The sequence below is a fragment of the Hypanus sabinus genome, chromosome 4, assembly GCF_030144855.1.
Source record: "Hypanus sabinus isolate sHypSab1 chromosome 4, sHypSab1.hap1, whole genome shotgun sequence".
In the NCBI taxonomy this organism is placed as follows: Eukaryota; Metazoa; Chordata; class Chondrichthyes; order Myliobatiformes; family Dasyatidae; genus Hypanus; species Hypanus sabinus.
In genome coordinates, this window is record NC_082709.1 from 92,746,275 (window position 1) to 92,763,066 (window position 16,792).

General features: G+C 45.3%; 1 protein-coding gene across 3 annotated transcripts in view; it reads left to right on the plus strand.

Annotated features, from left to right (window-relative positions):
* Positions 1-16,792, plus strand: part of adcy5 (adenylate cyclase 5) — a 469,096-nt gene that overhangs the window by 347,022 nt on the left and 105,282 nt on the right. For all 3 annotated transcript variants that reach the window (XM_059967665.1, XM_059967666.1, XM_059967667.1), the window contains one exon: positions 5,230-5,317. In XM_059967665.1, the coding sequence (XP_059823648.1) occupies positions 5,230-5,317 (88 nt within the window). The remainder of the gene's footprint in view (positions 1-5,229; positions 5,318-16,792) is intronic.

The window sequence follows — 16,792 nt, forward strand, 5'->3', positions numbered from 1 at the left end:
CACACTCCTCAGTCCCCTACCATTCCCTCTATAAATTCTCTGTGAGTTGGAGATGGTGGCAGGTGAATGATAGGTGGAAACCAACAAAGAGCGAGGAAAGAGGATCAATAGAAAAAGCAGCAGATGGAGCAAGATTGAGGGAGGGGAGTGTGAAGATAGGAGGCAGCTGCTGCTGGGAGATGAGCAGGAACACAAAGGCCACAAGTGCTGGATATTAATTAGTGAAGGAAGTGAGAATGGGAATGATGAAGGGAGAGCTGTAAGGCAAGCAGAATCTGATCCAAATTGGAGAGGGAAATCAGTCAGTGAATTACATACATAATGGGTGTATGGAACCGGGGAGTGGGGGAATCTGTAAGTGAATTACATACATAATGCATGTGTGGAACCGGGGGAGGAGGGAAATCAGTCAGCGAATTACATACATAATGGGTGTCTGGAACCGGGGAGGTGGGGAAACGGTCAGGAAATTACATACATAATGTGTGTGTGGAACAGGGGAGGAGGGCAATCTGTCAGTGAATTATATAAATAATCAGTGGGTGGAACCGGGGGGGTAATCTGTCAGTGAATTACATACAAAATGGGTGGGTGGAACCGGGGAGGGGGAAATCAGTCAGTAAATTACATACATAATGGGTGGGTGGAAACTGGGAGGGGGGAATCTGTCAGTGAATTACATACAAAATGGGTGGGTGGAACCGGGGAGGGGGAAATCAGTCAGTAAATTACATACATAATGGGTGGGTGGAAACTGGGAGGGGGGAATCTGTCAGTGAATTACATACATGATGGGTGGGTGGAACTGGGGCGGGGAATCGGTCAGTTACTTACATACATGATGGGTGGGTGGAACTGGGGGGGGGAATCGGTCAGTTACTTACATACATAATGATGGGGTGGAACCGGGGAGGGGGATTCTTTCAGTGAATTACATTCATAATGGGTGTGTGAAACTGGGGGGGGGAAATCGGTCAGTTAATTACATACATAATGGGTGTGTGAAACGTGGAAGGGGGGAATCTATCAGCGAATTACATACATAATGGGTGGGTGGAACCAGGGAGGGGAATTTGTCAGTGAATTATATACATAATAGGTGGGTGGTATGTGGAAAGGGGGAACCTGTCAGCGAATTACATACATAATGGGTGGTTTGAACCGTGGAGCGGGAGGTGTCTGTTGGTGAATTACATACATAATGGGTGTGTGGAAACAGGGAGGGGGGAATCTGTCAGAGAATTACATACATAATGGGTGTGTGGAACCAGGGAGGGGGGAATCTTTCAGTCAATTATGTACATAATGGGTGGGTGGAACGTGGAAGGGAGGAATTTGTCAGTGAATTACATCCATAATGTGTGTGTGGAACCAGGGAGGGGGGAATCTATCAGTGAATTACGTACATAGTGGGTGTGTGGAAACAGGGAGGGGGGAATCTGTCAGTGAATTACATACATAATGGGTGTGTGGAACCGGGGAGGGGGGAATCTTTCAGTCAATTATGTACATAATGGGTGGGTGGAACATGGAAGGGAGGAATTTGTCAGTGAATTACATCCATAATGTGTGTGTGGAACCAGGGAGGGGGGAATCTATCAGTGAATTACGTACATAGTGGGTGTGTGGAAACAGAGAGGGGGGAATCTGTCAGTGAATTACATACATAATGGGTGTGTGGAACCGGGGAGGGGGGAATCTTTCAGTCAATTATGTACATAATGGGTGGGTGGAACGTGGAAGGGAGGAATTTGTCAGTGAATTACATCCATAATGTGTGTGTGGAACCAGGGAGGGGGGAATCTATCAGTGAATTACGTACATAGTGGGTGTGTGGAAACAGGGAGGGGGGAATCTGTCAGTGAATTACATACATAATGGGTGGGTGGAATTTGGAAGGGGAGAATCTGTCAAGGAATTACATACATCATGAGTCCGTGGAACCGGGGAAGGGGGGAATCTGTCAGTGAATTACATACATAATGGGTGGGTTGAACCGGGGAGAGGCGGCAATCTGTCAGTAAATTACATACATAATGGGTGTGTGGAACCAGGGAGCGGGGAATCTGTCAGTGAATTACATACATAATGTGTGTGTGGAACCGGGTAGGGGGGGAATCTGTCAGTGAATTACCTACATAATGGGAGGGTGGAACTTGGAAGGGGGGCATCTGTCAGTGAATTACATACATCATGGGTGGGGGGAACCGGGGAGGGGCGGAATCTGTCACGGAATTACATACATCATGGGTGGGTGGAACTGGGAGGGGAATCTGTCAGTCAATTATGCACATAGTAGGTGGGTGGTATGTGGAAAGGGGGAACCTGTCAGGGAATTACATACATAATGGGTGGGTGAAACGTGGAGGGGGGGAATCTGTCAGGGAATTTCATACATTATGGGTGGGTGAAACGTGGAGGGGGGGAATCTGTCAGGGAATTTCATACATTATGGGAATGTGGAACCGGGGAGGGGGGAATCTGTCAGTGAATTACCTACATAATGGGTGTGTTGAACCAGGGAGGGGGGGGAATCTGTCAGTGAATTACATACGTAATGGGTGTGTGAAACCAGGGAGAGGGGAATCCTTCAGTGAATTACATACATAATGGTTGTGTGGAACCAGGGAAGCAGGGAATCTGTCAGTGAATTACATACATAATGTGTGTGTGGAACCGGGCAGGCGGAGAATCTGTCAATGAATTACTTACATATTGGGTGGGTAGAACCGGGGAGGGGGGAATCTATCCGTGAATTACATACATAATGGTTGTGTGGAACCAGGGAGGGGGTAATCTATCAGCGAATTACATACATAATGGGTGGGTTGAACCGAGGGAGAGGGAAATCTGTCTGTGATTTACATCCATAATGGGTTGGTGGAACCAGGGAGCGGGGAATCTGTCAGTGAATTACATACATAATGTGTGTGTGGAACCAGGGAGGGGGGAATCTATCAGTGAATTACATACTTAATGGGTGGGTGGAACCGGGGAATGGGGGGAATCTCTCAGTGAATTACCTACATAATGGGTGTGTGGAACCGGGGTGGGGGGAATCTTTCAGTCAATTACGTACATAGTGGGTGTGTGGAAACAGGGAGGGGGGAATCTGTCAGTGAATTACATCCATAATTGGTGTGTGTAACTGGGGAGGGGGGAATCTTTCAGTGAATTACATACATAATGGGTGGGTGGAACCGGGGAGGGGGGGGAATCAGTCAGTGAATTACCTACGTAATGGGTGTGTGGAACCAGGGAGTGGGGAATCGGTCAGTGAATTACATACATAATGGGTGGGTGGAACCAGGGAGGGGGGGAATCTGTCAGTGAATTACATACATAATGGGTGTGTGAAACCAGGAACTGGGAATCTGTCAGTGAATTACCTACATAATGGGTGGTTTGAACCGTGGAGCGGGAGGTGTCTGTCGGTGAATTACATACATAATGGGTGTGTTGAACCAGGGAGGGGGGAATCTATCAGTGAATTACATACTTAATGGGTGGGTGGAACCGGGGAATGGGGGGAATCTCTCAGTGAATTACCTACATAATGGGTGTGTGGAACCGGGGTGGGGGGAATCTTTCAGTCAATTATGTACATAGTGGGTGTGTGGAAACAGGGAGGGGGGAATCTGTCAGTGAATTACATCCATAATTGGTGTGTGTAACCGGGGAGGGGGGAATCTTTCAGTGAATTACCTACATAATGGGTGTGTGGAACCGGGGTTGGGGGGAATCTTTCAGTCAATTACATACATAATGGGTGGGTGGAACGTGGAAGGGGGGAAACTGTCAGTGAATTACATACATAATGGGTGTGTGGAACCAGGGAGGAGGTAATCTATCAGTGAATTACATACATAATGGGTGTGGGAACCAGGGAGTGGGGAATCTGTCAGTGAATTACATCCGTAATGGGTGGGTGGAACCGGGGAGGGGGTAATCTGTCAGTGAATTACCTACATAATGGGTGTGTGGAACCAGGGAGCGGGGAATCTGTCAGTGAATTACATACATAATAGGTGAGTGGTATGTGGAAAGGGAGAACCTGTCAGGGAACCAGGGAACGGGGAATCTGTCAGTGAATTACATACATAATGGGTGGGTGGAACCGGGGAGGGGGGGGGAATCAGTCAGTGAATTACCTACGTAATGGGTGTGTGGAACCAGGGAGTGGGGAATCGGTCAGTGAATTACATACATAATGGGTGGGTGGAACCAGGGAGGGGGGGAATCTGTCAGTGAATTACATACATAATGGGTGTGTGGAACCAGGGAACTGGGAATCTGTCAGTGAATTACATACATAATGGGTGGGTGGAACCGGGGAAGGGGGGAATCTGTCAGTGAATTACATACATAATGGGTGGGTGGAACCGGGGAGGCGGGGAATCTGTCAGTGAATTACATACATAATGGGTGGGTGGAACCGGGGAAGGGGGGAATCTGTCAGTGAATTACATACATAATGGGTGGGTGGAACCGGGGGGGGGGGGGGGGGAATCTGTCAGTGAGTTATATACATAATAGGTGGGTGGTATGTGGAAAGGGGGAATCTGTCAGTGAATTACATACATAATGGGTGGGTGGAACTGGGGAGGGGGCGAATCTGTTAGTGAATTACATACATAATGGGTGGGTGGAAGTGGGGGACCTGTCAGTGATCTGTGTGTTTTCACTTGGCGCGTCGCTGCAGCCAATATGGGGGAGGGGTACAAAAATGGGCGAACGATGAAACTGGAAACAGCAAAGGAGAATCTGAATGCTTGGGAGAGGTGGGGTAAAGAAGGGAGTGAATTTGGATTCCTCCATGTTACGAACAGCTGGTAGAAGTAATGAAATTTTCTTCCTGTTAAATGCATTTGAATTTTGAATCGCATTCCCTTATGGTGCTTATTTTTAACATTTTAAGTAAACACCCTTAAAGAATGGAATATATTGCTAACAGCTAATCAGCGATGGCTGGGAGGCTGACAGGATGTCAGTAAACCATCTGGTTACACCATCATTACTCCAGACAAGTATTTCAAACTCTTGAGGTGTCATCTCCTGGTGTTCGATGTCTGTGCGCTTCCAACTTCTCCACAGTTGGAGAGTTTTGCCGGACGATTAGTGATTGTGGAATGAAGCCAAAAGACTTATGATTTTTCACTGTGCAGAGAGCACAGTTAGTAGTGTTGGTATTTGGAGTCTAATTTTTGTTCTTTCCCTGTCTCCGAGCAGCTCTGTGCTGATGCTAAGCTTCTACCTGATATGTTTGATCATTCTGGCCAGTGTGCTTTTTGTCTCCACCATCTACAGCTGTGTTAAGGTGAGTAACCAGATGTACTCTGGGTTGAGTTACAGAGGCACACACACTTGAAACTGGCCCTTTGGCCCACAGAGGAATCTATACTAACCATCACGCACCACTCACACTAATCCCATGATTCAAATCTTCCCATACTCTGATCAGCTGTCCCCAGATTCTACCATTCATCTATGCACTAAGGGTAATTTACAGCAGCTGATTCACCTACCGATCCACACATTGGTATTCGTTAATATCGCCAACTCTTTTCGAAAATCCCGAAGAGAGACATAGATTGGTGCGTGTATTGGTTTATTATTGTCACATGTACCAGGATACAGTGAAAAGCTTGTCTTGCAAACTGTTACATCGTTACACAGTGCATTGGGCTGGAATAATCATGCAGAATAAAGGGTAAAAACTATCAAAAAGTGCAGTGCAGGTAAATGATAAAATGCACGATCGTAACAAGGAAGATTGTGAGGTTAAGAGTCCATCTTATCGTACAAGAGCTCCGTTCAAGACTGATAACAGTGAGGTAGAAGTTTTCCTTATCACACTAGAGAACTATTTAATCACCTTATCAGAGGGCGGGGATCTTGTTCACCCCTCACTTCGATTACTGTAGTATAGAAGTTATTAAACCCTTCCCTAAGTTCATCCCTGCCTCTGTCTGCCACCTTCCAGCTCTACAACCCTGAGATCCCTGCAATTCCTACCTCTTCAATGTGCCTGAATCTTAATTGCTTCTGAATTCCATCCCAACATCTTACTCTCCATCTTCTTTTGAGACGCTCCTTAACAGCCAGCACTCCGCCAGTCTGTTGGAGAGGAGATTTTCAATAATGGGGGAGTCTAGGACCAGAGTGAACAGCCTTTGTGTACAAGGGTGTCCTTTTAGAACAAGAGTTGAGCAAGAATTTCCTTCACCAGAGGGTGGTGAATCTGTGGAATTCGTTGTCACAGACAACTGTGGAGGCCTAGTCTTTGGCTATATTTGCAGTAGAGGTTCTTGATAAATTAGGGCATCAAAGGTTACAGGGAGAAAGCAGGAGAATGGGCTTGAGAGGGATAATTGAATTGAATTGACTATATTGCTTGCATCCTTCATATACATGAGTAGTAAAAATCTTTACGTTACATCTGAATGTGCAATGTGCAATTTTTAGTAATTTGTAATAAATTGTATGTACAATCAGCTGTGATTGAATTGTGCAGCAGTCTGAATAGGCTGAATGGCCTTATTCTGCTCCTATGTCTCATGATCTTTATGTTTTTATACTTACAATAGAGACGTTGAAGAGGCTGCTAGATATACACATGAATTTGCAGAGAATCAGCATGGACCAAGAGTAGGCAGACATGATTAGTTAGGAATTTAATTTCTAGTGTAATTAGTTGGGCATAATATCAAAGACCAAGAGACCTGTGCCTGCACTGTACTGTTCCATGTGAGAGGAAACTGGAGCACCTGGAGAAACCCAGTCAATCACAGGGAGAATGTAAACACCAGAAATTCTGTGTATTCTGAAAATTCAGAGCATCACCACAAAATGCAGGAAGAACTCAGCGGGTCAGGCAGCACTCGTGGAGAGGAATAAACATTCAATGGTTCGGGCGGCAAAGTCAAGATTAAAACCAGGTTCCTGGCGCTGGGGGAGGGGCAGCTGCACTATTAGTTTGGCCACCATGTCAACCATGTACACAAGTAGAAATTACTGTCTGTCAGGTCCCCAAGATCCTTTTCAGGTATCGAGCTACATCGTTTTGCCCTCAGGATTTCCAAGGTCGAGACCTTCACTCTCATTTCTGTCGTTCTCCGTTTTCCCGAGTTGAACACTGCTTATTATATGAGGACGTTTTCAGGTTATGAACACAAAGCGTTACTGATGCAGGGAATCTAACATAGAAACAGGAAAGACTGGAACAGCTCAGTGGGTCAGGAGACTTGGCTGAGAAGGGAAGCTAATGTTTTGGGTGAGTGATTTTGCATCAGATGGGGCAAATGGCAGGCATTGGGTTTGTTATTTAAGGAGTTTGACTGATATCATGTCCTTTCAATTAATCAGTTAAAATTAGGATTGGTTTCTGGCTAGAAAGTTCAGATTGAGTGCACAGACCAAGTACAAATAGCAAATTCGTTTCTTTCCTGAAAACTAGTAACTGCAGTACACTGCTGTGTTGTTGAGCATCTGCTGTCATCATCTGGAAAGGGTGCAGGTAAAATTCAAAAGGATTTTACCAGGATTGGAGGCCTGGAGTTGTAAGCAGTGATGCGTAGGCTGGGACTGATTTCCCTGGCGGAGGGTGAGGGGTGATTTAGAGCCTTGTAAGATCACAAGTACAGATGATGTGAATAGATGAGTCTTTCCCCCGGGGTCCCGGGGTAGACCAGTCTAAAACTAAGCCGATATAGTTTTAAAGTGGCAGGGAAGAAATTTAAAGGCGACCTGAAGGGGCAAGTTTTTTACAGAACATGTGATGGAAATGTGGAATGATCTGCCAGAGGAAGAGGTAAAGGCAGATATGGTTACAGTTGCTTTGTGGGCTCTAGATTCCCCCCTTATTTTCCAGTCTAAACAAAGTCTCGGCCCTAAACATCGACTCCATGGATACTACCTGTGACCTGTGGAATTGTGGGCTGAAGGGCCTGTGTTTGTGTTGTGTTGTTCTATATCCCAAAACATCCCAAGGCATTTCACAGGGCCATTATCAACCAGAACTTCACAGCTGGTGACCTGCATCAGATTACATTGAGAAACAGGCCATTCAGCCCAACCAGTCCTTGCCAGCGTTTTATGCTCCTCTCGAAGCGCTCTGTAAATCTGGCTCAAAGTTAGGTTAACTCTTCTGGAGAAATAACAGAATAATCTGGAAGACTGAAAGAGTTAACTTACCGGTAACTGAACGGCGAGAGAAGTTTGCAGAGGTGAATAAACATCTTCTGTTTCTACATTTGCATGGTTATTTCAGTGAAATTAAATCAAATAAAACTACCAGGTGATGGTCTTCATCCTTTCCAGCTCCTCCACTACCCCCAAACCCACCTTCCCACTCACCTTGCCTCACCTCTCACCTGTCAGCTTGTACTCCTTCCAACCCACCTGACCTCACCTATCACCTGTCAGCTTGTACTCCTTCCCCTCCCTCCACCTTCTTATTCTGGCTTCTTACCCCTTCATTTTCAGTCCTTATGAAGGGTCCCAGCACAAAAATTTGACTGTTTATTCCCCTTCTTGGATCTGTCTGACTTACTGGTTCCTCCAGCATTTTGTCATGGAGTCAAAGAGAAGTACAGCACAGAACAAGGGCCTTCAGCCCATCTAGTCAATGCAGAACTATTTAAGCACCCTCATCCCATTGACCAGCACCCAGCCCATAGCCCTCCATACCCGTCATCCATGTACCTTCTGTTAAATGTTGAAATCGAGCTCGCATGCACCACGTGCTGGCAGTTTATTCCACACTCTCATGGCCCTCTGGAAGTTCCCTTTAAAATTTTCACCGTTCACTCTTAACCCATAACCTGTAGTTGTAGTCCCACCTATTGTCAGTGGAAAAACACTGATTGCATTTATCCTATCTCTACCCCTCATAATTTTGTATACCTCTATCAAATCTCCTCTCAATCTTCTACATTCCAAGCATAAATTCCTAACCTATTTAATATTTCCTTATAACTTAGGTCCTCCAGCCTGACAACATCCTTGTAAATTTTCTCTGCACTCTTTCAACCTTATTTGCATCTTTCCTTTAGGTAGGTGACCAAAACTGCACACAATACTCCAAATTAGACCTCACCTATATACCCAAATCCCTTTCTTCTACCCCACTCTTCAGTGCCCTACCGTTCACTGTGTAAGACTTATCCAGGTTGGTCCTACCAAAGAGCAACACCTGCACTTGTCTGTACTAAACTCCATCTGCCATTTTTTCAACCCATTTTTCCAGCTGGTGCAGATCCCACTGCAAACTCTGATAGTCTTCCTCACTGTCTACTACACCCCCAAACTTGGTGTCATCTATAAATTTGCTGATCCAGTATACCACATCATCCAGATCATTGATATAGCTGACAAACAACAATGGATCCAGCACTGATCCTGTGCCTCAGCAATAGTTGGTGTATAAAGGGAGGATGGGAGGATGTATACAGGGCCCTAGTGGGGGACTTTGTTGAATAGTATAAGCTGAATCATCTGATGCTCAACATCAGTAAGACAAAGGAGATGGTGATAGACTTTAGGAAGACTGAGCCTGCACTGCTCCCTGTTACTATTGATGGTGAGGATGTGGATGTGTGAGGACAAACAAGTACCTGGATGACAGACTTGAGTGGAGCACCAACACAGAGGCTGTGTACAAGAAGGGCCAGAGTCGCCTCTACTTCCTGAGGAGACTGAGGTTCTTTGGAATATGCAGGCCTCTCCTTCACATGTTCTACCAGTCTGTTGTCACCAGAACAATCCTCTATGTGGTGGTGTGCTGGGGCAATGGCATCAACACGGGTGATGCCAACAGGTTCAATAAACTAATAAGAAAGGTTGGCTCTGTTATAAGAGTCAAACTGGACACACTGGAGGCTGTGGTAGAACAAAGGACCCTACGGAAAATCCTGTCAATTCTGGACAATGTTTCTCACTCTCTGAATGCCACCTTGGTTGAACAAAGGAGCTCTTTTAGTTACAGACTAAGACAACTGCGCTGCTCCAAAGAGCGCTACATGAGGTCATTCTTACCCTCGGCCATTAGGCTCTATAATGACTCAACCTGTAGCCGGGGAAGTGATGACTCTCTCCACTTAAGCTGTTTGAGGTAACTTATTTTTCATTCTTTTGTACTTCTCTTCTAATATTTGTATATCTGTGATACTGTAATTTCCTTTGAGATCAATAAAGTGTCTATCTATCTATAACAATCTTAAGTTTCTTGCAATAGCCTGTGACCTCTCTACAAATTTGTTCCTCCAAACCCTGCAGACTGTTGGGTGGTGTATAATGTAGCCCCACTAACGTGGTTGTACCTTTATGCATTCATATTTCCTTGTGTGTGTTAATTGCTTGGAAAGGGAGGTCATGATAGCATAGCAGCATGACACTATTACAGCTCAGAGTTTGGAGTTCACATCAGCGCTGTCTGTAAGGAGTTTTACATGGGCTCCAGTTTCCTCCCACTGTCTAAAGACATACCGGCTAGTGGGTTAATTGGTCATTGTAGACTGCCCTGTGATTGAGCTTGTGTTAAATAGGGGGGCTGCTGAGTAGTGTGACTCGTTGGCACAAGGGCCTGTTCTACACTGTATCTCTAATTAAACTTACAATGTTCCACCACAAAAACCATGGGCAACACTTTTGCACAGTACTGGAAAGGGGAATGGTAATGTCTCTGTAGTAAATGAAACCTGTAATCCCTCAGGAGGGCAGCATGAGAGCATAGTGTTGGTTACTGGGTAGCGCAGAAGAGCCTGTGTCGCACAGAATCTCTAAATAAACAAATATATGTTTTATTATTGTCACATATACCAGTATGCTCCCAATAGCATGTGTCTCAAAGAACCAAGTTCCTGGCCTTCACGTGTGGCTCAGCTACTAAACCCAGCGGAACCATTTCTACTGACAGCAGAAGGGGCAAAGGTGGGTTACTGGCACCTTAAAACTGGTCACTTTGGGCCGATGGGGCTCGTCAGCCATGGTTGGCAGCTCATCTAGGAAAAGGAAAACTCTGGTCTCAAACCTCCATGCCTTGCAACTACACCCACTCACGGGGAAAGCTTTGGGAGTAAGTCCCAAGAAAAAATCTGGAGCTGGAGTCCCACGTTGAGTTCAGCGCTGACAGGTGACTCCTGCAGTGCTGTTGGTGTCAAACTGTACATTCCTTCGGAACCAGCGGCTGCGTGGAGAGGGGAGTCTGCCGCATGGGCAACAGTTTGCTCTCCATATTCTATTGCCCTGGCTCGTGTACTGGCTTGACTTCACCTTGCAGGGTCAACACTGTTCAGGAGAGGACACTCCTGCTTCGCCTCATGGCATTGACACAACACAGGAAGCAGCACTTACTGGTTGTAGATACTACACTCCGTTGACATGGAGCATGATGCCAGGGGTTGCTTCTGATAGTGGGAGAGATTCTTGGATCTCACTAGACAGCTACTGCCTGCGTTAAGTTAGGCAATCCCCAGTCAAAAAGGTGTTGTCCTGTTACAGTCTGCTTTCCTCATTGGCTGTATGGGGCTAGGTATTCCCTGAACTGCAGAGTGAAAACATTGCACCAGGCAAGACAACACAAGGAGAGAGACCAGGTTTAAAACTGGAATGTTGGAATGTTTGGACAATGATGACTGGTCTCTCTGATAACCTCCAAGACATCGGTGATGTCAGGAAGACAGCTGTAGTAGACAAGGAGCTCAAAAGACTGTGTGTGGACATACATCTCCTCCAGGAGATGCATGTACTACTAAACGAGAAAAACTACACCTTTTTCTGGCAAGGGAATTGCCCTGATGAGCCCAGACAGTATGGAGTAAGCTTTGCAGTGAGGAACACATTGTTGAAGATGGTGGAACCAGGCAGAAATGGATCTGTATGAATTCTTACTTAGTACCTCAACACCACAAAAGGTCCAGTTACTCTTGTCAGTGTGTATGCCCTCCCCCTCCACACCTGAGGCAAAGGATGAGTTTTATGAAAACCTTACAATCACTATCAGGAGTACCCCTAACAAGGAACATCTTGTTCTCCTGGGTGACTCTAACATCACAGTGGGTGCAGATCACCACTCATGGCCTTCCTACCTAGGTCACTTTGGTGTGGGTAAGATGAACAAGAGCGGACAGCGACTGCTCGAATTTTGCACTGATCTATAATCTATGGATCACCAAATGATACTTCCAGACCAAGGTTCAACACAAGGTTTCCTGGAGACACTCTTGCTCCAGACACTGGCACCAGCTGGACTTGATCCTGGTCAGGCATTCCTTCCCCAGAACTGTGCTTCTCACACATTCCTACTGTGACACAGACCATTCACTGCTGTGTTCCACGATCAGACTGCAATCAAAGACATTAAACACAAAGGGAATTGATGTAGGTAAGATGTCTCACCTAGACCTGCTGGTACAGTTAGCTAAGTCCTTCGAGAAAGAACTGAATCCCCTTCAGCCTGGAAACTCTGTCACAGAGCAATGGCAACTTCTGCCATTGGAATGTCATTGGAATACCAGCTACAGCACAGCCTAACTTCAGGGAGGAAGTCTTCGAAAACAAATGATTAGTTCAAAGGTAAACCCAATGAGATGACCACCATCACTGAAGCCAAATGTGCTGACCTAGCTGAATATAAACATTCGCCAACTGAAAGGAACCTACAGAGGGTAGAAGTAGAAGCTTCTAAAAGTAAAGTTCAGCAGTCTGTCAGGCACTGTGCCACCATGTACTGGATGCAGCTCAGACCACGGCACTGACCAACAAGATCAGGGGTTTGTATGATGGCATCAAGAAAGCCCTCATCTCCTTTCAGAGCGGGATGGCTTCCCTCAAATGTGGACGTAATCACTGACAGCCCAAACAAATGGAGAGATGGTTAGAGTGTTATTCTGACCTCTACTCCACCTCAGTCCTGGATGCTATTGAGTCCCTGCTGACAATAGAGGAACCAGATACAGAGCCGATCCGGGAGGAGCTCGGCAAGATCATCGGCAACTTGGCCTCAGGGAAGACACCAGGCAATGATGGGAGTCCCCCCTAGACCTGATCAAGCACTGCATGCACCGAGTACATAAAGTTCTCTGTCAGTGCTGGCTAGAAGGAGCTATACCACAGCATAAGAGAGACACCAAGATCAATGCCCTCTACAAAAACAAAGGCAAGAAAAGTGACTGTAACAACTACAGGAACTTTGCCCTCTTGAATATTGTTAGCAAAGCCATTACCCAGGTCTCCCTGGTTCACCGCGTGTCTACCTGGAGTCACAGAGTGATTGCAGACATGATTTTCTCTCTCCATCAACTCCAGGAGAAGTGCAGAGAATAAAAGAAACTCCTCTATATTGCCTTTATTGGTCTCACCAAGCCATTTGACTTAGTCAACAGAGACAGGCTCTTTCATGTCCGCCAAGACTAATCCTAATAATAAACACAATCAGATCTTTCTACAACACCATGTACAGTACAACAGCAGCTGTTCGGGGCCCTTTGACATAAGCAGCATGTTAAGCAAGGTGTTCTCGTGCTAACACTCTTTGGGATCTTCTTTGTCCTTCTGAGGTACTGTTACAGAGGGGATCCATCTCCACACTAGACCAGATGGCAGGCTTTTTAATCTTGATTGCCTAAGAGCTAAAAACAAAGTGCACAAATCTCCCTACTGTGTACACCCTGTTCAGGCAGTGTGGGCTGGCTGGCAGGGCCATGTCTGCCGCATCCCAAAAGACATCCTCTACGCCGAGCTGGCTTCAGGCGAGAGGACCGCCGCCTGCCCTCAACCGTGCTACGAGGATGTCCGCGAGCGGAACATGGAAGCAGTGAGTCCTGGGGGGAGCTTGCAACCGATGGCACCAGGTGGAGAAGCACCCTGAAACATGTTAAGTCGGGTGAGGAAAAATTCCTGAAACAGCAGAAGACAAACGGGCCCATAGAAAGATACACTGCATCTCCAGCAGAACTGAGACCATTTGTGGTATAGATGTGGCCTTTGTAACAGAGGCTGCTACCCTCACCTTGGTCTTGTCGGCCACAATGGTGCTGCATCAACGACATAGATAGGACACAACATCCACAGTGACCTCAAACAACAGAGGGCCACACAAACCAAGCTAAAGTGAAAAACTTAAGCATGCAGAATATAATGGCAACATGAGTGAATCTGTAGATGCTGGAAATAAATAAAAACACAAAATGCTGGCAGAACTCAGCAGGCAAGACAGCATCTATGGGAGAAGGTAGTAATTACGTTTTGGCCCTCCTGATGAAGGGTTTCAGCCTGAAACGTCGTTACTACCTCCTCCCATAGATGCTGTCTGGCCTGCTGAGTTCTGCCAGCATTTTGTGTTTTTATGCAGAATATAATGTTGAGTTTATGTGCAATAATGCAGGTACATATATCCTAACCCAAATACAACCTCAGATCTCCGTAATGTGGTGTCATGTCCATGTGCAATGTGTCCTTTCATTAAAGGAAATGACCTCATCTCACATCCTTTAACCATCTAGGGCCAAGCTCATATCTATCACATATCAGGTTCACCAGACTATTCCAGTGGCATTTTCAAGTTTGTTTGCAATTTTATAGTTCAAAGTAAATTTATTATCAAAGTACATGTATAACACCATAGAATCTCCCTGAGATTCATCTTCTTGTGGGCATTCACAATCGATACAAAGAAATACAATAGAATCAATGAAAAACTACACAACCAGTCTGCAAAAGAAGATAAACTGTGAAAATACAAAAAAAATAATACTGAGAACACGAGTTGTAGAGTCCTTGAATGTATGTCCATAGGTTGTGGAATCTGTTCAGTGTTGAAGTGAGTGAAATTACCCACATTAGTTCAGGAGCCTGATAATTTCTGAATAATAAGTTCCTATTATTATTATTATTATAATAAGTTCCTGAACCTGGTGATGTAGGACCTGAGGCAGCAGTGAGAAGGGATCATGGCCTCAGTGGTGGGGGTCCTTGATGATGGATGCTACTTCCTTGTTCCTTGTAGTGCTCAGTGGTGGGGAGGTCTTTGCCTGTGACGGACTGGGTAGTATCCACTACTTCATGTAGACTTCTTCATTCCAGGGCATTGGTGTTTCCATCCCAAGCTGTGATGCATCCAGTCAAGATACTCTCCATTGTGCAGCATAGTTTTAGATGACGTGCTGAATCTGTGCAGATGTGACCAATCAAAGCAACCAGCTAGTGCCATTACCTGAAGTAACAATTTAGTTGAACCCAATAGAATGCTACCCTTCTTACTGCTAATCAAGGAACTGATATCATGAGTTAAGTAGCACAGATGAAGTATATGTGCATTCTGGTCATATTTGGTTACTTATTTAGAAAAACTCCTCCCGTGATAAGAATCGCTGATTTTGAATTAGTAATACAGGTTACATAAACATGGACTGCAGTATGAGTCATTGGTACCTGGTACTGAAAGAGAGGCAATGAACAATCGGTGTGTTTGTCAGAAAAGGGAAAATGTTTCCAGTTACATAAAACGTGCATTCTCCAGAGTCATTTCATTTCTCCCAAAATTCCTCGTTCTCTGTTCAATTACAATGTAAAGCAAGAACATAGATTGGTGACTGGGGTTTATTGTTCAACTATTTAACAATACAATGCAGAATAGGCCATTCCAGCCACACCTCCCTGCAACCCCCCACAAACCCGATTAACCCTAACCTAATCTCGGGACAATTTACATTGACCAATTAACCTACCCGGTAGGTTTTTGGACTGTGGGAGCAGGAGAAAACCCACACGTTCCACAGGGAGGACATACAGAGATCCTTATAGAATGGCGCTGAAGTTGAACTCTGAACTCCAGAACATCCTGAGCTAACGGCTGCACTGCTGTGGCACCCAAAGGCACTTAAAGATACTTAATTTGCAATTAATTAGTACCTTTGGAGCAATGTCACAGAGGGAATATCTTGGGAATGAAAGGGTTAATGTATGAGGAGCATTTGATGGCACTGGGCTTGTATTCGCTGGAGTTTAAGGAATGAGAGGGGAACTCATTGAAACCAAACAAATATTGAAAGACCTAGATAGAGTGGACATGAAGAGGATGTTTCCTACAGTAGAGGAGTCTATGACCAGACCGCACATCCTCAGAATAGAGGGGTATCCCTTTAGAACAGAACTGAGCAGGAATTTCTTTAGCCAGAGGGTGGTGAATCTGTGGAATTCATTGCCACAGATAGCTGTGGGGGCCAAGTTGTTGGGTATATTTAAGACTTAATTTGATAGGTTCTTGGTTAGTAAGGGCGTCAAAGGTTACTGGGAGAGGGTGGGAGAATGCGGTTGTCATGATAGAATAGTGGACAAGACTCAATGGGCCAAATGGCCTAATTCTGCTCCTATGTTCTATGGTCTTAATACACTAATTTAGAGTCATGGAATCATATAGCATAGAAGTGGTCCTTCAGCCTATCTCTGCAAAGATGCTTATCCAAGCCACACACAAAACACTGGAGGAACTCAGCAAGTCAGGCAGCAACTGTGGAGGGCAATATGCAGTCGAAGTTTCAGGCCAAGACCCTTCATCAGGACCTATCTATCTGGTCCATCCCCCTCTAAACCTTATTTGTCTTTGAACTTGTCCAAATGACTTTCCAGAGCCAGAATCAGGTACATTATTGCTATCGTATATGATGTGAAATTTGTGGTTTTGATGTAGAAGCACAGTGCAAAATTACTAAAAATTGCAGAACAAATGAATAGTGCAAAAAATGTGGTATTGTCATGGACCATTCAGAAATCTGATGACAGACAGGAAGAAGCT